The following is a 23,520-nucleotide window of genomic DNA, read 5'->3' as shown; positions in this document are numbered from 1 at the left end:
GGTGACAGGCAGAAAGACATCTAGAGAGGAGGGATGACAGCATCAGTGCCAGTGTGGATTCTTCTATGGGAACTTGCCCTACAGAGCCTATTCCTTTAAAAATAAAATGTAGTGGTCTTGTAGAACGATCCTTTGCTGTTAATGATAGAGTTGCAAGGTTGGCTTGCAATAGACTTTACAGTTTTATATTTTAATTGAAATCATGTTACTGGTTGATATTGTAAGCTGCTGTTGAATATTTCTAAGTTTAAATGCATAGCATGATTAATATCGCTTTTCTTGTTAGCTTACTTTCCAGGAGGAGTTCACTGGATCTCTGTTGGAAAACAGGACAAAGCAGGGCTCCTAATAAAACTTCAAAATCTCTGTAGTAGATTAGAGCATGACTCTGCTCTTTCTCAAAGACCACCACTTAACATTGAGGAGGCTAAAGATCGTCTTCGTTTGCTGATGCTACGTAAATATCCCAGGTAATGTCAGTAAAATGAAACACTATTCTTTTAAGTGATAAAATTTTGCAGAGTTACTTTGATCTAATCATCTAAGGTGTCTCTGTTGTGGTTACATGTCTCTGTGGTGTGTAATTTGAAATTATATTTTTTTTAAACCACTTCCTAACTCTTCCCCTTTTTGCTTCCCCTGTTTCTGCTTTAGCCTAGATAACTAGGAAGTTATTCAAAGTAAAGCTAATAATACCACTAGTATTTTAATTCTTGGGCTAGGAGTTAAAATCCTCTAAGTTATTGACTTGAGTAAGTTAAAAGAATAAGTTGAGATGTGCACAAAAGCTGAAAGGTAAACAGATACTAGAGGCAGATGTATAATATACATAGTATAACTGTCTCTGTTTAGATTAATTTCTTTAAATGCAGCAACTTAAGGGACACATTGTAGGCTTGTCCTGGATATGAATATATTTAGTAGGCTAATAAGGCTTCTGCTGATACAATATGTTAACCAGCTATGCAGGAGTCACATTTGCTTGAAAAATTATTATATGTTGAATAATAAAAGTTGGGAACAAACAGTTGGAAGTAAGAATTGTTCTCATTGTGAACATAGAATGCTTCACTGGTGTGTGAGAATTATACAGCAGTAAAAGGGTGTGTATTGCTGCAGAAAATATTTCCTTTCTGGAACAGCTGATGTCTTTTTAAAGTGTCTAGAGTTACCAAAGTGAAAGCAGCCTTTCGTAATGTGATCAGTTACTCCAAGAAACCAGTTGCTTTCAAGCTTCAGGAAGAGTGACTTGATTTAATCAAGCAGTGTCTCAGTCACTGCACAACTTTTTCCATCTTTGAGCAACAGTTTTTGCTCTTTGTCGAGGATTTCATTAATCTCTGGCAAAATCCATAACAAATAATAATAAGATTACACCCGAGTGAGATATCTCAGGAGTAATATTCTAACCAGGTGATCATTATAGATGACAGAGTATAGGAATACTGGCATTTTTTTTTCACAGAGGAAAAAAAGATCTTTCTTTCAAAGAAAAGATTTGAAAAACAATGCCAGGTCCTCCACAATAAATCTTTATTTTTTTGTAGAAGTCTTATATGAAAAGTGGAAACGACACTTTCAACTGAAAGTGCAGGTTCCCTGAAGTGTGTTAAATGGTTGTCTCCATTGACACAAATCTTGAGGTTTTTTTGTTCATTAAAAAACAAACCACAATTCTTCAATAGAGAAGAATTTGAATATTTAATTCATACACAACATCACAGTCTCTTCTGAGTAGAAGGGAGAACTGTGTGTTATTTTCTTGTAAGATGTATCCCTGTGACATCAGGAACCGTTACAGAAGTTGGCAGCTATTGTATAGCCAAGTAATGTGACAGCCTAACATGTTTGATATGTTGTGCTATATTGTTTGCAGTGCACAGAGTGACTCATTCAAGAGATTTTTTTTTTTTACATTCTGTCAAAAGACCACCCATATGCTGAGGAAACTAAGAGCAATGAGAAAATACCAGCTTTGGAAACAATTAGGCACTTGGTTTTATTTGAGGGCATTTCGATGTCAGGTATAGCAGTGTCTTCCTGTAGTCTGCCAGCTGTCTCATGTAGGATACCATTGACCTGGCAGTGTTCATTGACATGTTTCAAGGTAAAGTAACAGATGTTAGATGGGAATATTGCACAGGATTATTGCTCCTCAAGGAAAAGGGACAAGAATTGCTAATAAAACTTTTCTACTCTGCTTTTTGCTATTTAGAAACCACACTAGTGTAATCACACTGTTCATCTTAGTCCTGTTTATCCTTTCCCTTCTCTTCCGTCCTAAATACTTTGATCATTTTGCCAATTTTTTCTCTAAAGGTAGGAACTTTGTATCTCTGAAAATTCATTAAGTGTATGAAAATTGATGAAGAAGTTGGATAGAGAAATCCAAGTAGGTGTCTTTGGTGGTGAAGTGGTATACAGAATGAATTGGAGGGAAATCATAGTTTGATGTCTTCCTAACAAGCCAGCTTGGACACATGAACTGGGAACAGGCTACAGTCTTTGCTGCATCCTGCCCAGTTACCTATATATGGGAACGTTGTAAGAACAAACTGAAAGTCTTGCTGATCATGGGTTACCTAGTGTGTTGGTTTAACCCTGGCTATGTGCCAGCTGCCCACCAAAGCCATTCTATTGCTTCTTTTTCTCAACTAGACAGGGGAGAGAAGATATAATGAAAAGCTCACAATTTGAGATGAGGACAGAGAGGTCACTCAGCCATTACTATCACAGAGAAAACTTTAGGGGAAACGATTTGATTTTATTAACAATCAAAACTGAGTAGGGAAATGAGAAATAAAAACTGAACCTTTAAGTACTTGCCCCCACCCTTCCCTTCTTTCCGGGTCTCTACCTCCTCCCCTGCAGCAGCACAGCAGAACAGGGAATGAGGTTTATGGTCAGACCTCCATGGCTGTAGGGGGACAACTGCCTTACCGTAGTCTTCATCACAGGTCACAGGGGAATCTCTCCTCTGGTGCCTGGACACTTCCTCCCCCCTCCTTCTCCACTGACTTGGTGTCTGTGGGGATGTTCTCACATTCTCACTCCCTTCTGCTGCAGTTTAGCAACTGTGCAGCATCTTCTTCCACTTCTGCAATACATTAATCACACAGCTGTTACCTCCACCACTAACTGGCTCAGCCTTGGTCAGTGGTGGGTCCATCTCAGAGCTGACTGGCACTGATGCCAGCAGGTAACAGAGGAAGCTTCTAGCAGATTTTTTTTGTTTTTTATAAAGCCACCTTTGTAGCCCCTCATTCCCCCAAACCTGGCCACACAGACCCACTATGGTCACCAAGTAGGACTCCAGTGCAGAGCAAGCTCTTTCAGAAGCTGCAGAGCTAGTGAAGCCTGGTTTCCAATACACTTGCACCCTATGAGCCTCACTGCCTGGTATATACACTCCTACCTTCTCCCCTGCCTGCTATGATTTTCCAGATGTAGTGGATTGTGTGGTCAGGTTTTGGTAGCAGAGGGGCTACACGGGTGGCTTCTGTGAAGAGCTACTAGGAGCTTCCCTTATATGGCCAGTGCCAGCCAATTCTAAGGTAGACCCACTGCTGACCAAGGCCAAGCTAATTAGTGATGGAGGGTAATGCCTCTGTGAATAATGTATTTGAGAAGGGGAAGAAATTACCACACAGGCACTATAACTGCAGCAGAAGAAGGGAGTGAGAATGTAAGAACATCTCTGCAGACACTAAGGTCAGTGAATAACAAGGAGGAGGAGGTCCTCTAGGTGCTGGAGCAGAGATTCCTCTGCAACCTATGGTGAAGACCCTGCAGCCCATGGTGGAGCAGAGATCTACTTGCAGCCCATGGAGGAGCCCACACCAGAGCAGGTGGATGCCCAAGGGAGGCTGTGACTCCATGGAAAGCCCATGCTGGAGCAAGGTTCTGACAGGACCTGTGAACCTGTGGAGAGAAGACTCCACACTGGACCAAGTTTAGCTGGCAGGACTTGTGACCCCGTGAGGGACTCACACTGGAGCGGTTTGTGAAGAAATATAGGCTATGGGAAGGACCCATGTTGGAGAAGTTCATGGGGTACTATCTTCTGTGAGAGGGACTCCACACCGTTGCAGTGAAGTGTGAGGAGTCCTCCCCTGAGAGGAAGCAGCAGCAGAGACCATCTGTGATGAACTGACCATGACTCCCATTCCTCGTCCTCTTACAGTGCTGGGGGACAGGAGGTAGAAACTTGGGAAGAAGGGAGGGATGAAGGGAAGTGTTTTAAGGTGTGTTTTTTATTTCTCCTTTCCTTACTCAGGATGATTGTTAATAAATCAAACCAGTTCTCCCCAAATTTGGTCTGTTTTGCCCATGATACTGATTGCTGAGTGATCTCCCTGCTCTTGACTCATGAGCCTCTCGTTATATTTCTGTCTCCCTTGTCCAGTTTAGGAGGGGGAGTGACAGACCATCCACTGTGGTTTACACCACAGTGGCCATTGGAATCCAGAAATAGCTGAATGTAAACCACAGTGACAAAAAGTCCATTCAGCTATTTCTGGATTCCAATGGCCATCCCAGTGTATCTCTTGGGAACAGAGTATTACTCAAAGGATTCAAACTGTGAATCTAGCACATTTCTTGGGATTAAAGTATTATTAAAATTAAAACTCTGTGAGCAAAATAGCATTTGTTTTGTTGGATTATGGTTGAAGAAATTGAAGTTACGGGTTATTTAAAGCAAGACACTTCAGAATTAAACCTGTGTTATTACAGTGTTTTGGTTTACTTCTTTTTAATTAAAAAAGAAATATAATCCTAATTAGGATTTAAGATTCATTTGTGTGATCAGGGGAAAAAAGTCACTAGTACCGAAAGACTGAGTGGGCTTTGAAGTTCTCAGTTTAATGAAAAGCATAAAATCAGGCTGCAATTCACGCTGCCCAGCGTATTTTCAAGTGTTAAAGTGCCACAAAATTAGTCATTTATGGCTATGATAGTATTCTTGTATACCCTTTGGTTTATCAAAAGGGTGTTAATAGAGGAATTGTATAAAAATGAGGTACAGGTATCCAAGACTTAGTGAAATTTGAAAATTTGGTATAATGTGTATGTGCTTGTTGTGAAAGGTAAAAATCCTTGTTTATAAGCATTGATGCAGTGATACATTGTAAATTCTGAAAATGCTCTTTGATTATTAAAACACAATACTGTATTTTACCACTAATAGTTGATCTGAAAACTGCAATATTTCTTCTTGCATTAGATCTCTTTTGATCCTAGATGACATCTGGGACTCCTGGGTGTTAAAAGCATTTGATAATCAATGTCAGGTTCTTATCACCAGCAGAGACAGGAGTGTAACAGACGCTGTGTCTGGTAAGGAACAGTTTCCTCTCCTTCACAATAGTTTGTCTGTGTAGATGATTGTGATTTGTTTTTGTGAACTTTTAAAAGATTCTGATAATGTCTGTGTCTATCAACTTATGCACAAGTGGCAAAGTTTCAGGATTCTACTCTGTAAGAGTTTATACTCTTTGTGAAATAAATATGTAGGTGTCAGGAAGTTGGGGCATCCCTTTTTTCTCTTGTAGCTAGCAACAGGACAAGGGGTAATGGGTTGAAGCTGAAACACAAAAAGTTCCACTTAAACATAAGAAAAAATTGTTTCACTGTGAGGGTGGCGGAGCAGTGGCACAGACTGCCCAGAGGGGTTGTGGAGTCTCCTTCCTTGGAGGTCTTCAAGACCCTCCTGGACATGTTCCTATGTGAGCTGATCTGGGTGAACCTGCTTCTGCAGGGGGGTTGGACTAGATGATCTCTAAAGATCCCTTCCAATCCTACCATTCTGTGATTCTGTGATCTTGAAAGTTATATGTCTAAATTGAAGAATGCAATGGTTCTCATCAGGATAAATTAACCCGTGTGACACCACAGCTGTCAGAATTATTATCTCTGCTATCAAGCAGTCACTGCCATGAATGCCTGTAATGCAGTTTTAATTATTAGATTATAGTCTAATGGTCTTGATTCCATTGGATTTTTTTACATAATTTTACTTTTTTTTTTTTCCCATGTTTTTATGTCTAGGCAATAAATATGAGGTTCATGTGGAAAGTGGACTAGTACATGAGAAAGGACTGGAGATTTTATCCCTATTTGTGAACATGAAAATATCAGAACTGCCAGAACAAGCCAACTGCCTTGTAAGGGAATGCAAAGGTACGTTTGCTGCTCTCATATAATTTACCACTGAAAGTATTTTTTTTTCTTTCTAGGTTTTGACCTACAAATAGAGGAGGGAACGTTCTTTAATAGTGTGCACTTTAAGTAAAACACAAATGCTTCTTAATTGCTTTTTTTTTGTTTTTTTTTTTTTTTTAACTAGATAGAATTATCTCAGGTTGGTTTTTGAGTAGTTTTCTTAAGTGTGTCTTCTCCTTTCCCTGCTATTAAACTTAAATGTGATGAGGTTGCAAATATCTACACAGGTAACGTATTTTGTTTTTATATTCTCCACACCTCAAGAATTTAATCAATATATTGGAAGAAATACCTGATTTATTCAACACTTGAGTAAACTATTGGGTTGTCTTCCTTGAAAACCTCTAAAATCAATTTAATCTTTTCCTTCAGGCTCTCCACTTGTGATATCCTTGATAGGTGCATTATTACGAGACTTCCCTAATCGTTGGGAATACTATCTCAAACAGCTGCAGAATAAGCAATTTAAAAGAATAAGAAAATCTTCATCTTATGATTATGAAGCCCTTGATGAAGCAATGTCCATAAGTGTTGAGCAACTGAATGACAATTACAAAGATTACTATAAAGACCTCTCTATCCTCCCAAAAGATGTTAAAGTACCTACTAAGGTAATAATGCAGAAATCTCGTCATTTTTAGTGAGATACAAACAGTAACTTTAAAGAATTCATAACATCTGTAACTGTTGTGTATAACTTTAGCAATTACTATTAAGTTACATATAGCATAATTGATTAAGGTGGGTCCATTATTGTATCACGACTTTTTATTGTTAGTGAAACTAAAAAATTGTAACTGACTAAATATATTCATAATGTTTAAGTTTGATGTACATTCCAAGTATAGCTCTTTCATTAGATTGTAATAGAGCTCTTTGAAGGCTTTAAAACTGTTCTGTGAAATTTGTCTCCTTTAAGAAAAAAGGTATGATCACCGTAAATCAGCACAAATAGACAAAAGATGGGACAATTTGTATGATCTGGTAGGGAGGAATTGGTAACTTACTGAATTTATTGCTGCTTGTAATATGTCTATATTTGTTAGCATGTGTTTTATTGTCAGTTAGTTGGTATGCTTGTATGATAGTCACACGTATTACGCCTTAGTTCTGATTCGCTTGTGTCTTAATGTGCTGTTTTTAGGTTCTCTGTATTCTTTGGGATATGGAAACAGAAGAGGTTGAAGATATACTCCAGGAATTTGTTAACAAATCACTGCTGTTCTGTGATCGTAACGGGAAGTCCTTCCATTATTACCTACATGATCTTCAACTTGACTTTCTTACAGAGAAGAATCGCAACCAGCTTCAGGTAGGGTATTGACTAACCTACTTACTTTTAACTTTACTCTCCAAAGCTTAGCATTCTTCACAAAATGCTCTTCTGTTAAGTGGTACCCTGATTAGCTTCATAGAATAGATCCACAGTGCAGTTAATCATAATGGTGACTTAAATTAAATGCTGACTTAATGCTGACTGAATTAGAAACATTTATTTTCAACTTGCAGCTGTGGAGTAATTTCATGATGGTTCCATGTGAGCTGAGAAACTAAACTAAGAGAAGACTCCATAGGCATTAGTTTTCTGTCAAAGATGTTTCGAGCAGGAGATGGAATGTTCCACTGATCAAGACCATACCAGAGGAAGACTACATATGAAGAAAAGGCAAATTTTTAGACTTGCTTTAGATATACATATGTAAGGGTCTTTTATTGTTGGCTAGCCACAAGATTGCAGAGTGAGACCTGGGAGCCCTGGTTGATAATAAACTGAACATGAGCCAGCAATGTGCCCTCATGGCCAAGAAGGCCAATGGCATCCTGACATGCATCAAGAAGAGTGTAGCAAGCAGGTCAAGGGAGGTGGTTCTCCCCCTCTACTCTGCCCTGGAGTACTGTGTCCAGTTCTGGGCTCCTCAGCTCAAGAGTGACAGAGAACTTCTGGAGAGAGTCCAGCACAGGGTCACCAAGATGATCAGGGGACTGGAACATCTTTGATATGAGGAAAGGCTGTGGGAACTGGGGCTGTTTAGAAAAGAGGAGACTGAGGGGGGATCTTATTAATATTTACAAATATCTAAATGGTGAGTGTTAGGAGGTTGGGACATCCTTTTTTTCAACAGGACAAGGGGTAATGGGATGAAGCTGGAGCGCAATAAGTTCCACTTAAATATAAGAAAAAACTATTTCACTGTTCAGGTGAGGGAGCCCCGGCACAGGCTGCCCAGAGGGGTTGTGGAGTCTCCTTCCTTGAAGGTCTTCAAGACCCACCTGGACACGTTCCTGTGTGACCTGATCTAGGTGAACCTGCTTCTGCAGGGAGGTTGGACTAGGTGATCTCTCAAGGTCTCTTCCAACCCCTACCATTCTATGATTCTATGAATGATTTGATAGCTGTTCTAAACCTAAGAAAGAAGGTTAGCAGTTTGCTTTTCTGTCTTTTAATAACCAGAACGTATTTCTGGAGAAGTCTTAAGCTATAAATTAGGTTAAATGTACAGTTCTGGAAGGTAAGATTTGATTATTTTGTTTGTTGGTATTATGATTGAGAAATAATAATACGTAATACTGTATGTAATATACTATTAATAATAAATATAGTTCCTCAATTCTAAAACCAGTCCGTCCCTTGGTATAGTATTAACTGAAAATATGTTTTGATTCATATTGCAGGAGCTGCATAAAAACATAGTAAATCAGTACAAGAAATGCTACAAACTTAATACACCCGTTGCATCTCAAGAGGATTGCATGTACTGGTATAACTTCCTAGCATACCACATGGCTGGTGCCAACATGCAGAAGGTGAGTTTGACTAGTGTCCTTTTTCATTTCTAAGCCTACGCTTACTTACCTCTGCTTTTTCCCCTCAAGCTTTTTTCCCACTTGAACCTCTCTTCTCCCAGGCCTTTATGCAGCTAGGTAAACACTCAACATAGAGTCCTTTAAGGGCTCCGCTGATAATCACTGTCTGTTATGAAAACTATTTCTACCCTTTATGTCTTATCTTTTCAACCAGTTCTTGAAATTTCATGTTTTGTATCATAATAGCTTGTGACTTCCTTTTCCTTTTTAAGAAGCTTTGATAAGAAATCTTCTCTAAACCTTTTTGAAAGATTTAATACAAGTAAACTGATTTTCTCAGAGGATTTTATTAGATTAATTCTTTTTTTTTCTACGGCTGTCTTGTTACTTTATTTTTTCTTATGTCATGCTAACGTGTATGTAAAAATTCAACAAACAAGTTTGTGTCTAAGATTTCAACAGATATAAAAAGTCCAGCAAGAGTTAGTTGAGCAAATCTCTTCTTCCCAGGATTGCCTTGGCGCCTTTAAAAAATGGATGTCATTTTTCAACCTCCTACTCTTTACGTACTGAGCCTACTATAAGATGCAAATCATGCAGGAAGATTAATACTTCAGTAGTTTCACTTGAATGTCTCTAGAATTCTTGCCTTGAGTAATATTTGGTCCTAGTTGCTGATTGATTTATTTCACATATACTCAAACCTTTTAAGTTGAATCTCTTTTGAGATGGTTCCTCTGACTCATCAGATAAAATACACTTTGTGTACTTACATCTTATATGAACTTTCAAAATTAATGTGGAATCCAAATCTAATTTTTATTTAATCATATGTATTTCACTGTCTCAGTCTCTTTCATTTCAATGTGGTTTTATTTTTAGTCTTTCTACATTTCATGGAATTAGCTTCTCAGAGTTCTTTAGCCTGTTTCATTATGACTGTGCTTATCAGAGTTTACACTCTTAATATTACTTATTCCTCATTGTTTAGAAATGATTTCTATTTGCTGGAAGGCTCATAAAGATAGAAGGTATTATTTTTCTTTGTTTAACCATGGTAATCTTTTAATCCTTGTGATGTTTACTGATTTTTAAATTGGAATAGACTCTGAGCCTGTGCAGTGTTGTCTCTAAGCAATTTTTCTGATCCCAACAAGTATGTGTTTTTAACAAGGGCTTTGTGAAGTACATTAATGGCAAGAGGACGTCTGAGAATCTGGTCGGTGACTGGTCATCAGTGGTGTTCCTCAGGGTTTAGTTCTAAGATCAGTTTTGTTCACTATATATATCAGTGATCTGGATGCAGGATTTGAATGCACCATTAGCAAGTTTGGAGATGCAGTTGATTCTCTTGAGGGACAAGAGGCCTTGCAGACAGATCTGTCTAGAGATTGGAGCATTGGGCAGTGATTAATGGGAGGAAATTTAGCAGGTCCAAATGTTGGACTCTGCATCTAGAATGGTGTAATGTCAGGCACAAGTATAATTTGGGAGAGGAGTGGCTGGAGAGCAGCCCTGCAGAAAGGGACCTGGGGATGCTGATCTACAGGCTCTCCCTGATCTACAGGCTCATCACAAGTGTGTCCTGGCAGCCCAGAGGGAAAACTGCATCCTGGGGCATATCAAATGCAGCAGAACCAGCTGGTCAAGAGAGATGATTGTCCTGCTGTGTTCGGTGGTATTGTGGCCTTGCCTTGAATACTGTGTGCAGTTTTGGGCCCCACAATTTAAGAAGGATGTGAAGGTCCTTGAATGTGTCCAGAGGAGGGCAATAAAGCTGGTGAAAGGGCTGGAAGGAATGTCCCATGTGGAGCAGCTAAGGACTTTGGGTTTGTGTAATTTGGAGAAAAGCAGACTAACAGAACAACCTCCTTACTCTGTACAACTTCTTGAGAAGGGAAAGTGGAGAAGGAGGTGCTGATCTCTTCTCCCTGATTTCCAGTGGTAGGATGTGTGGGAAGTGTAGGGCAAAGCTACACCAAGGGAGGTTTAAACTGGACATTAGGGAACATTTATTAACCAAGAGGGTGGTCAAATACCGCAAGAGGCTTCCTAGAGAGGTGATTGATACCTCAGGCTTGTCAGAGTCTAAGAGGCATTTGGACAATGCCTTTAACAACATGAAGTAACTTTTGGTCAGCTCTAAAGTGATCAGGCAGTTGGATTAGATGATTGTTATATGTCACTTGCAACTGAAACAGTCGATTCTAATAATTGTATTTGCAATTTCTGATGCCTTTTAAGTAGCATTTTAATTTTTAGTTAAATACAACTGTAACAGATTTTTTACTTTAATTCAAATTCAACATCTGTTAAGAAAACAACAGATCATCATTAGCAGTGATCTTTACTATCTTGGACTAGAAGAAGCTTTTTCAGGCTGTATATGAAACCAAGACTTGTGACCTACAGAAGTCAAGATTTGCTTTAGATTCACATCTCTTCTCTGACTGTCTGTATCAGAGAACCGTCCTTTGCATTAAAATAGCAACCTTAGCCTTCAATACCTAGAGCTTTCATACCTGATTGAATAAGACAGAGGAAACTGTCCATTTTTAACATGACACAAATTTACTGAAGCTTTTTAAATAACCAGTGTATTTCCTGTGCTTTGCTTTTCCCCCTCAAATATTGTGAAACTTTGTTCTGAACTTAAATTTGTATTTCTTGTAGGAACTCCGTGATCTTATGTTTTCTTTAGATTGGATTAAAGCTAAAACAGAATTGGTAGGGCCTGCTCACCTGATTCATGAATATGTAGAATATAGTTCAATCCTGGATCAAAAGGTATGATACTAAAAGGTAAATGATCAATCTGTTTCAAATATATTTTTCTGGTTTGCTTTATGTATGTATTTATGGGAGATACATAGGAAGCTTAAAAAACTGAAATGTAAAACCAGTACTAAGTTAAATTTTAATGTGGAAAAGATAAGAAAGAAGAAAACTTACTTTTCAGTTTTAGTTGTAACTTCAATGTGTGCACAAGTTAATTGACCATGGAACTCAATAACCAAGTGAACAGCAATACCTAATGGTGGGTCCATATGGTAGTCTGCTTTTGAGGAGATGTAGAATTTTGTTGGCCACTTCAAGTAGTCTTTCTGATGTTTCACATGGACTGCTTATTAAGTTATTGTTGCCAATATCCTTTTCTTTGAAAAATAAGGATAGTGTGCCCTCTTGAATAGGAGAATAAAATATTTCACTTTATTGTATGTACTTGCTAGAAATAAATAGAATAATAGAACTAAGTGTTTTTGTAAGAATATTAGCTGCATAGAAAATTTATAAAAGTGAAAGGTGCTTAGAAAATAAATCCACTTTCTGTGTTATCAAATATTATCTGCTCTGTACATAGGATAGCACAGTACGTGAGAACTTCCAGGAATTTCTATCTTTAAATGGGCATCTTCTTGGACGGCAGCCGTTTCCTGACATTATACAGCTGGGTCTTTGCCAGCCAGAGACATCAGAGGTGTACCAACAAGCCAAGCTACATGCTCAAAGAGAAATGGGAACGTTTTATTTGGAATGGATGTAAGTAGCTGCTGTCCAACTGCTGATGTGCTGATCCCTTGATTCAAGGAAATCTTTAGCAGGGGGATTGGACTAGATGGTCTTTGGAGGTTCCTTCCAACCCCTACCATTCTGTGATTTCTGTGAAGGAAATAATTCAATTTACAACTAAATACATTGTATGTCTAAAATGAGGACCTTTTTAACAACTGCTGTGTCCTTTTTTTTTTTTTTTTTTTTTTGCCTGGGGAACAAAAGTGAAACAATTTTCCAGAACTTGTGGGAGAGGGGGAACTCTGGATATGTAGGGCCAGAAGTTAGTAACAATTACATAAAAATAAATAGAGGAACTTCTGTACTCAATAATTGTTCCTTTTAAATAACTATACAAAGATGAAAGTAAGATACTTTGAAACTTTTCTAGATATTTTTTTTTTTAAACTGCAATTCAAACATTGAGTATGTTACAGTGTGTTTCCAGGTTTTCTAGTAAAATGCACACTTTTACAAGGAGAGCATTTGTGTTGACTTGCAAAGTTTTTGAAAGTAGTGAAGCGGGAAATACTAAAAGCCTTTGTAATCTTTACCCGATCTTGCAATTTCTCCTATTTAAATAATGCTTTGCTATTTTCATGTTTTTGGAAGTTCTTTAAGAATTCATAGCCAAACATTTTTCCAGCATGGTCCAGCAGTCATCTGACTATGTAACTATCTGTTAAATTCTTCTGTTTGATGCCTCTGTTTTGATATCTATAGCACTTGGTGGTCACTAGACAGAATGACTCTGTCAGGTAATTATGGTAATACTCAGGGAAGTTTATCGAGGCATACCTGAATTCAGATCTTCTCTTTGAATATTTGGTTATTTCATTTTGCATATCTAACAGAATTCAAACAAAAGTTGCACAATTTGGAACGGTTAATCTCCAGGTAGTTCAAGGCTTTCACCTTGGATGTGGGAGACATATCCTGAAGAACATGGCTGAAATCAACAGAACAGATATAGATGTTTTTGTCTCCCATCTTAGGACAAGATTCTAAAAATGATTTGTAGGATATGCAGGTGAATATACTGCTCTCATGACCACTAATTTTCATGTTATTAAAATGTGAGAATAAAAAAGTTGACTTAGGTGAATCAGTAATTTGCAGTGAAAATTTGCTTTCATTCTACAACACAGCGACTTTATTTGAGATATTTCACTCATTATTTAAATCCTAAGTCTGAAGATTGAAACTGATATAAAACTTGAAGTATTTTGATTCATTTTGACTCCAGAAAAAAAGAATATTGTAACAATCTGTGCATCACCAAAAACTGTCTTATTAGTGTCAGCTTGCCATGGTAAGATCTGGCTAAATAGGATCATTGTGATTGCTACTAATTCTGAGTTTTTGTTAAAGCGAGGCAAGAGTCATCTGAGATACGTTAGATTCTGTACTTAATCTCTGATTGAAATGCAGTGATAGTCATAGATGTTTAAGTAATATCTAGTGATTTACTAGATAACTAATATTTTCTACTATCTAAACAAAGTTACAATGTTTTTGAATAAGCTTGAAAAGGAACCTGCAGGAGAACATGAACCCCCAGGGAGATATTTATATTTAGAAATTACACATATCAGATTATGAAAACATCATTAGGAAAGCTGTGCCTTGCAGTGCCACAGTTTTGCCCACAAAATAGCATGTTAAATTCTTGTGCATATACTATCTTTTTTGATCTTTGAGCTGTAACTATTGGAGAGCAATAAAAACTCTGAGTGAACATTGGAGTTTGTGCGTTTCTTATTGCTTAAGCATAAAGGCTGAGAGGTAAGGTATTACGAGTTAGCTGGTTGGTTGTTCTAAAGCCTGTTGCTCAAGATATGTGAATAAACATTATCTTTTTTATAGAGGAATTTGAATAATAAATAGGCACTAGGAAATCCTACTTATGTAAATTCAACTCTCTTGCCTTGTAGAAATAAAAAGTCCTTGAAAAACCTCTACCGTCTGGTTGTCCGTCCACACAGAGATGCAGTTTACCATGCTTGCTTCTCTAAGGATAGACAAAGAATAGCATCCTGTGGAGCTGACAAAACACTTCAGGTAAGATACCTATATATGAGTGAAAAGAGATGCTGTGTCCTATTTTGATAACATTTGTTGACAGTCTGGTCACTTTGCTGTTATGTGGAGATATTTGGGATCTAGAACATATTGGAGACAAGTGCGTGAAAAGGAAGTATTATTAGATAAACATCAATTTGCATGATTAGAGCAGTAGGCATTATTTTCTAGTTTGAAAACTCAGCTGTGTGATTTCAGAGTTTATACCCTTGCTGCTGCAATTCATGAATGTGAGATGCCTTTTAGTGACACAAAAAGCCCACAACCTAAGTAGTGCACCCCAGCATATTCACTTACAGAAATGTTATTTCCAGTCAGACCTACGGAACTGAGATGATTTAGTTACAGCTACATCCCCAGTATGATGGTTTAGTTACAGCTTTACTATTTCTAAGGCACAGCAATAGACATTGTACAACTTTGGTGCTTAATTAGTGAATTGTCTTATGCAAAACCAATAAATCTGGGTAGAAAAATGAACTCGTGAAGCTGAGGACAGTATTAGATTGGAAATGGGTCCAAAGTGCTTAGGAAGTGGATTAAGTGAGACAGAGAGGAAAGTGACTAATATGAATTTGCCAGCAGTCTGCCTGGAGGGGAGCCAGCTCTTGAGAAAACTAGCAATCAGCCAGCCAGTAACCTGGTAAAGTATCCCTATTGCAGACAGCCAAAGGTAAGGGAAAAGAACAACGTTTCTGCAGCCTTTGGTATTTTTTTGGATGCTTGATAAGTTGAGTACTAAAGTAATAATGTTAGTGGTGCTTACTTGCTGTTCATTTGGCTACTTAATGTGTTATTGTGGTTTTATTATTTATTTTATTTGCTGGCTTCTACAACATTGCAATGATGGCATCCACTTACACAGATGCCTGGTGGATGTGTTAATTTTATGCTGCGCTGAAGTTACCGTGCTGGGCTTCTGTACTTAACAGACTCATTATTGAAAATGCAGATTGCTTATTTTTCTCTTGGCTTTCTATCCAAAAGAGTAAAATCTGTGGATTGTGATTGCATTTAAACTAACCTTTTGTTGAAGAAGTGATAGGAAAATTAGCAATAGTAATTTCTTCCTTCTTCAACATAGACCTTATTTATATTTTTGTTTCTAATAGTAGCCCAAGTTTTTTAGTTTTCAAGGCTACTTCCGTTTCTTTAAAATAATAATAACAAAAAATAATGCTAGATTAAGAACAGATGTTCTACAGAATTTACTGTAAACATAGATTTCCTGTTACTTTGGTGTTTGAGTTCTTATATGAATGAGTATCAACCATTTCATCGTCATTGATTCACTCAATGAAAAAGCAAAGGAAAAACATGAGGACTTCACAGCTGTGGTGTCTTGAATGGCTACTGTAAAGAATGTTTTGCTTTAATAGTTAACATTTTGTTTTAATAATTAACAAAATGTAACCTAAGGAGGAAAGGGAGACCTGTTTGTTTTGGGGTTTTTTGTTTGTTTATTTTCCCCACTATTGGAAAGTTAAATCCCGGAATTTTTTGAAATTTATTAATATGTGATACTTTTCCAAGCTGCTTTTTTATTGCCTGATACTAACTCAAGGCTGAGAGTTTTGTCATGCTATACAACTTTTCACTACATCTTTTTTCTTGCTTGTTCCCCAAATCATCAATTGCTGTTGAAATTCTTACTTTACACAGAAAGATATCATATCTATCTCATATCTATCTCATATCTATATAAATATAAAAATATATAAACTGGAATTTCTGGTTTTAAGGATAGTTTAGATTTTGTTAAAAGAAACAGTATTTTGCAGTTACTATTAAAAAATGCTGAGAAAGGACATGGATTTACATGGATTTACATTTAAAGAATAAGGGTAGAACAAATCATTACTGAAACACAGGTTGGATGTAGACATCTTTCTAAAAATCAGTATTCACTATTTCTCTCCCTAACAATTTATATCTGCTCTACAAAATTAAAGCCAAATTGAAAATGTTAATAATTATTGTTAATTTATATGATCTTTATTTCAATTTATATTTTCCCTGAAATTATGAATGCTTTCAGAAGTAAAGCAGTTTTATGAAGAGCTTATTATGTATTTGTGTTTTTAAGTTGTATATGAATTATAAGATTTTATTGCTTATTGTTTTAGGTGTTTAAAGCAGAAAGTGGAGAAAGACTCCTGGAGATAAATGCCCATGATGATGAAATACTTTGTTGCGCTTTCTCTGCAGACGGTGAATTTATAGCAACTTGTTCAGCTGATAAAAAAGTGAAGGTAAAGAAATGGAGAGCAGGCAATGTTTTTTTTTAAATTAGTAATTCTGATTTCAGTTTTAACCAATTAGGGAAAGCTGATTCTTAAGATTAAAGGTTTTTTTAACTTACTTAAATCTTTTGTGGATATTTCACGAGTTAAAGAGAAAAGCCTCACTTCTTACATAATGTAAAAGATTCTTAATGTTAGTGTCATACTTACAGAATTTCCACTTATTGTATTATCAGATGAGGTTTTTTTAAGGTAGAACATAGTGTGTGAGTCCAGTCCTTTCCAAAACATGAGATGTACCCTTTTTTTTTCTCATGTGAAGTATTTGGAATTTTTGTTTCTTCAATTGTAACAAAACCTTGGTGAAATTCCAGTGTTTATCAGATTCTAATCTGAATTGTGACCTTTCCCCTTATAACTTCTTGTTTCTAATTGTAAACTTGTATGCTTTCCCTTTATCTTCAAAACAGTTCCATGATTCTATGATTATTAAAAATGTTTTAGGGCTTTATCTGTATTTCAGCATAGCTTATAGATTTACTTTTTTTTAAAATTAAGTACTTTAAATATGTTTCAAAGTCCTTTTCAACCTTCAATTCTCTCTAGGTCTGGAATTCCAGAACAGGCCAGCGTAGATGTGTGTATGAAGAACACTCAGAGCAGGTCAATTGCTGCCAGTTCAATAACAAAGGCAATCAGTGTATTTTAGCCACCTGCTCAAATGACACTTTCATCAAAGTAAGTGGAAAGGGTTGAGATTATTGTTACACTACTTGTCATAACAGGATGATTATTGATGTATAAATATATTTAAACACTATAAATTAGATTTTTTTTAATGAGTCTGGCAGAAAAGAGATGGCAACATACTAAGAGTACTTGACTGCAGATTTGTAATCAAGATTTCAACAAGGCAGAATAGAAGTATTTATGCTCATTGAAAGAAAATGGGCAAGTCCTCTATTGTTAAGGCCTGAAGGTGAGGGCTTTGGCAAGACTTTTAGAGGGTGGGACAGAAATGGGAGAGTATAGAGCAAAATTAAAAACAGCATAAGAAAGATGAAAGCAGAAATTCAGGATTGAAAACACAAATAATGTAAAAACCTGGATGCTGAAAGAAAAGTCACTGTGGAAGTGTAGCAAGTACGTTTTTTATTAAATAGTAAAGAAATGAATGTGGAAGCCAACAAAATAACAGTAATCAAAACAATAAATCTGTCAGGTTAGTCACCTGGCACTGTTCAGATTGGGAGGCAGAATGTATGAACACAAAAGAGAGACTAGGCAACTGAAGTCTGTATCTGGAGGGAAGGGAGAAAACAGAACAATCAAGCAAGACCTAAACTATGCAAAGAAAGAGTTGCCCCTGCACAACTAAGCAAATCATATAGTTAACTGTCACTGAACGTGCACTAGCAGTATATTCTTGCATTTGTTGTAGTGTGTGTGCTAATCTTGTTCTGCAGTGGTGTAGGGGCAAACTCAGCAAAAACCTCTGTTTGGTGGGGTTGGTGTTCTGCTCATTCAGTTCCCTGTAGCGGCTCAGTTGCCCTGTTCCAGTACAAGAGAACTGCTGTGAGTCAGCAGCAAGGAGTGAGATTGTTAGTGTGAGGTACAACTATCACTTCCAGCTGTAGCTAGCAGGATATGAGATGTTTTAATTGTGATGTGAAGTTTCATCTGAAGAGATCTTGCAAGAGCTTGTGTTTGTGTGAACTGAATATAAAATACAGTTACAATCTGATGTCAAAGTGGAAAGAAGAGGCTTTTGTGCTGTCCTTCTGGATGTCTGTCTCAGGAGATGCATTTGCCATCTGAGATTGACACCATGGAACAGGTAGATTTAGAAGGGTCATGTTTAAAATGATGTTTTTATATTGTAGATGTGGTTAAGGTTTTCGTGTTTGACACTTTCTTCCCTTTCTCCTATATAAAAATAAATTTGGAATCAGAAAGGAGGTATGAGCTATAGGCTTGGAAAACAGTGTAAGTGAGAGGTGGAGAGGAGGATCCCTAAACAAAAAAAAATCATAGAGGAGGATCACTAAAGAAAAAAATCATACAGAATGTTCTTTTAACTTTGTTAGCACAGATGTGGCAAGGGTGATATTTGAACAGTCCAAGACTAACCTAAAAGATTGCATTTTTGTTGCTGTGTGTAAACTATGTAAACTGTGTGTAAACTATGTAAACTATGAACTTAAAAGTTGAAAGGGAAAATCAAGGGGGAACTTCTTTTTCAGGCTGAGGAAACTTTAAGTAACTTTCTGAAGTTCCTGTGCTGTTCAAGGGCCTTGTCTACACGGTACAAGAAGTTTGACTAATTCTGTGTAATTCTGATGTTAATAGTTTTCATGCACATTAGCAGGTGGAGTTAACTTGTGGGGAAAGTGCAGGGCAATTGCATCAAGTCCTGAGCATGTGTGTAAAACTTAAGAAAAAGAAGTCAAGATTTTTGTTGTCAGTGCACAATCTTTGAGAAGATTATGAACAATCTATTTTTGCATAATTAATTAATAAGATGCTATTTATATGTTTATTTCTCATGCAGCTTTGGGATTTGAACAAAAGGTATTGTAGAAATACAATGATTGGTCACGAAAATTCCGTCAGTCACTGTAGATTTTCACCAAATGATGAATATGTTGCTAGCTGCTCAACGGATGGAACAGTAAAGGTACACAGTGTACTTTTAAATCAATTGATAATTTGATACTGCTTTTTTTTTAATAAAATGAAAAATATGCATAAGAAGAGTTTGTGTCTGCATGATCAGCTTTAATGAATTAAATCCTAAAATAGTTGATTATTGGTTCCATTTTTAATGCAGATTTTTCAAATGGCTTGTGCAGTACAAGGAAAAAAAAAGTTGGGTGCTTTTAGTTGTAAATAAATCCTAGCCAGTGTCATTTTGAATCTTTTACTTTTCACCATCTTCCCTCCCACTGTCATGTACTTTGTTAAAAAGACTTGAGGAGGGGAGGGAAATTTTTTTTTAATTAAAAAAAAAATCAGTTTTTAGGTTAAATGAAGTTCTGTCATCATTCAGTATGAATCATCAGTAGACATAAACATGAAAAGCAGTTTCTGTGTTCTGTTTTTCACGTATGCGCTGGAGGAGAATTGAAAGATTTATGTGATTTTCCTCAGAATGTATATTTTTATTGCCTTTACTTGCAAGAGAAGTGTGCTGTTTCAGAAGTGCAATTCTTAAAACACTGTTATCTTTCGATAGAGTTGATAAATCACGAAAGAAGGGTTGCTGTAGCTGTGGTCATTCAGAAGGAAAATTGTGGTGGAGGGAACATAAGTATTCAGGGGATTTTTGACAGGTCCCCCCCAATGAAATTAAGCTTCAAAGCTAGGTGTATACCCGATCTCTCATGCTGAGTGGAATTTCAAGAGTGGCTGAGCTGATATTATTTTTTAGTTTTATTTTTTGTTAAGTAGAAGTTGAGACAGCATCATAGCTGGAATGATATGGGGGGGCAAAAACACAGGGAGAAGGTTCTACAGTGTAGTCCTTTTTTTTGTGGGTGTTTTTGTTTGTTTTTATATTTCTTCTGTCTATGCTGTCCAGACTTGTGAATATTCAAACACTATTTCTTAATCAGGGGAAGCAGTAAAGGCTTTTTATGTTCTGCTCCTCACCCCTCTTCCTTCCCAGAAGCGGTTGGGAGTTAACACTTCCCTGTTGCATTCTGTGGAAAGAGGTTTTCTCTATTTCCTTTCATTTTTATTGCAGCTTTGGGAAACGCGCTCAGCAAATGAACTGAAAAGTATTGAGATAAAAGATTTCTTCAAAAATGCTGACGAGCAACCAGATGATGTGGAGGTTTTAGTAAAATGCTGCTCTTGGTCTGGAAATGGTGATATGATTTTGGTGGTAGCCAAAAATAAGCTTTTGGTAAGTACCTCACTTCAGTAATTTTCTGGAGGTGATATATTACTATGTACATAGAAATTATGATTAAAGATAATATTCCATCCCATTAAGATGATTCAGATATAAAGGGCATAGCTTAAAGTATGTAAAGTAAAGGTATGTGGGCAACAAGTGTATTGTCTGCGTGAAATACCTCCTAAATTCAAGAATACATGCTATTGAGCATAGAAGCTATTTGACCATAGTGAAGTCATTCAGACTGGGTGCTAACTATTGTAATTATGTGTTCACAGCTTTTTGATGTTAAAACACGTGATTTGTTAATGCAACTCATCATAAGTCATCATAGCACAATCCAATACTGTGATTTTTGTCCTGGTGATGAGCTAGTTGCAGTTGCTTTGTCTCACTGTTCTGTTGAGGTAAGTGATTGTTATTACTGCAGGATGCCAGGAAAGAACACTTGTAATGTAAAGTGTTATATCTGTTTTAATAGTTCTTTTATCCAGAGGTAAAAGAAATTGTAGCTATTTTTGGTGGCTTTCAGTGGGCTTCATTCTTTTTAATTTCCATTTGCTTCTGAAATGTAAAATATCAGTTGGAAAATAATATTTTAAAGTTACACCTCCATTTTGGATAATGGAAGTCATAGAATCATAGAATGGTAGGGGTTGGAAGGCACCTTTAGAGATCATCCAGTCCAACCAGACTGGTCTACTGAATTTATATAAAGTTACTGTTGTTACTCTCAGGAGTATTGCTTAACTCAAATCTAACCCTCTTCTATATGATGCCACAGAATGTGATAACTCACTAAAAGGGAGTGAAAACAGCTAGAGTAACTTTGTGACCAACATGGCTAGAGTAAACCTGTACAAGTATCAGTTTTGAAGTGGGTTTTTTGTTGTTGTTTAGAGGGGTTTTTTTTGTTTGTTTTGCAGTCTTCATATGTAATTGAACTTTTATTTTTTAATACTATGAATGATTTCTTTTTTTTCTGTGTTTTTTTTCCCCTCACTTTTTAAAACTAGCAGTCAAAGAGACTGCTTCAATTTCCCTGACCATCAAAATGTGATAAGCAGGCACAATTCTTGTTACATCTGATATCAGAGTGAGAAATAAGAAAATACTCGAAGAAATAGGAATTAAGTATACTGCTGTATCTTTAGCACTGTTTTTCCTGTAAATGCAGAATAAATCCATTTGAGTTCTTCTTTCACATTTTTATTGCAGTTATGGAATATTAAATCTTCATCAAAAGTGGCATATTGCAGGGGACACATGAGCTGGGTTCACTGTGTGACATTTTCACCAGATGGATCTTTATTTCTGACATCATCTGATGACCAGACAATACGTGTAAGATGACATATTTCTTCTTTGAAAAGAATTAATGTGTATATAATATATTTAAATGAGAAAATTATGCATCATGTATAATATGCACATGATGAATTTCTATTCTGTATTTAGTATTTATATACATTTAGAGCCAATATAAATTGGAAAATATGCTTTTTTACTTTACATACTCTATATCTGTATGATTTTGTGAAGTCCAGCAGCTCTTCAAGAGTAATTGTAACCTTCTGTTTTGTTTCAGATTTTATCTGAATTAGGAATTGTGCATTTTTTTCTGGATCTTAGCAGACTTAATATTACTTTCTTTGTTAGATATATTTGCATGTTAATATTTAGGATAGATTTCTGTAATTGTAATGCCTCATTAGAGCCTGTGAAAGTAGACCTATAGCTTACCAAAGTAACCTTTCCTTTGCTTCCAAATTAACAGTTACATTCTTGAAACTTTGAAAGCAGTTGAAGTACGGAAATCTGTACTTGGTATTTTTGTAATTGGATTTTATTAGTGCTCTTCAGGTTAAAAATTATGGACTTTATAGCTATGACTCTAATCCCAGGGGAATCTACTAGTCAGCCCAGAAAAAAAGAAATAGTTCTGTTTCATGTGTTGGAATCCCTATAGTAATTGCACAACCTTCCCTAGTAAATAAAAGTAGCAGAAGCATAATCTTCACTGATTAAAAATTCAATGTTACTTGGAAGTTTATATGACTTTGATTTACAGGTACTCTTACTCAGCAAGTTTTATATCATGTCTATTATTATAACTAACAAACTACTGTGTTCTCCAACAGATCTGGGAAACAAATAAGGTGTGCAAGTCTTCTGATGCTGTGCTGAAAAGTGAACTAGATGTTGTCTTTCACAATGGTGAAGTGATGATTTTAGCAATTTACAATCAGAAGCACTTACAAGTAAGCTGAATTTCTCAATATCTTATTACATTTGAATGTTATCTGTAAATCTCACTAGGAAATAGAGGGGGCACTGAGAGAACTGCTTGTTTATGCCTTTGGAGTGTTGAAATGGTAGCAGATGACTTAATGTATGATAATATTTTATATCTAAAAACTGTGCTTAGTTTAGTAAGCAAAAAGTGAAGTTTGAGGGGAAATTTCCACACTGCTGTCAAAACTGAAGCTTGGTGCTGAGGAACAAAACTGTTTTAATGACTGGGGAGGCTGTGGGCCCTCCAAGTGGCTTAGAGGTGCACAGCAATGTGCAACATGTGCAGCACGTATAGAGTGGGTGTTACACAACATGTAGGTGTGATGCATCAGAACTACTGTGTAATAGCTGAAGGAATCATCTCAGATCAGGGAAACGAAAGGGCTGAGCCGACATCTGCTGGTGGCCTTAGTAGAGCAA

At 36.6% G+C, this 23,520-nt stretch overlaps 1 protein-coding gene across 6 annotated transcripts in view; it reads left to right on the top strand.

Moving 5' to 3' along the window:
• Positions 1–23,520, top strand: part of APAF1 (apoptotic peptidase activating factor 1) — a 35,901-nt gene that overhangs the window by 4,537 nt on the left and 7,844 nt on the right. For 3 of the 6 annotated variants that reach the window (XM_062015059.1, XM_062015066.1, XM_062015051.1), the window contains 16 exons: positions 287–470; positions 5,225–5,337; positions 6,049–6,180; positions 6,595–6,833; positions 7,367–7,534; positions 8,896–9,027; positions 11,701–11,814; positions 12,389–12,567; positions 14,514–14,640; positions 16,788–16,913; positions 17,511–17,642; positions 19,456–19,581; positions 20,650–20,811; positions 21,084–21,212; positions 22,024–22,149; positions 22,947–23,066. In XM_062015059.1, coding sequence (XP_061871043.1) covers positions 287–470; positions 5,225–5,337; positions 6,049–6,180; positions 6,595–6,833; positions 7,367–7,534; positions 8,896–9,027; positions 11,701–11,814; positions 12,389–12,567; positions 14,514–14,640; positions 16,788–16,913; positions 17,511–17,642; positions 19,456–19,581; positions 20,650–20,811; positions 21,084–21,212; positions 22,024–22,149; positions 22,947–23,066 — 2,309 coding nt within the window. Of the gene's footprint in view, positions 1–286; positions 471–5,224; positions 5,338–6,048; positions 6,181–6,594; positions 6,834–7,366; positions 7,535–8,895; positions 9,028–11,700; positions 11,830–12,388; positions 12,568–14,513; positions 14,641–15,243; positions 15,335–16,787; positions 16,914–17,510; positions 17,643–19,455; positions 19,582–20,649; positions 20,812–21,083; positions 21,213–22,023; positions 22,150–22,946; positions 23,067–23,520 lie in introns of those variants that run through there. The other 3 variants (XR_009820417.1, XR_009820416.1, XM_062015084.1) reach the window with 3 other exon arrangements.

The sequence above is a fragment of the Colius striatus genome, chromosome 1, assembly GCF_028858725.1.
Source record: "Colius striatus isolate bColStr4 chromosome 1, bColStr4.1.hap1, whole genome shotgun sequence".
Taxonomy (NCBI): Eukaryota; Metazoa; Chordata; class Aves; order Coliiformes; family Coliidae; genus Colius; species Colius striatus.
This window is presented reverse-complemented; position numbering and strand designations above follow the sequence as displayed.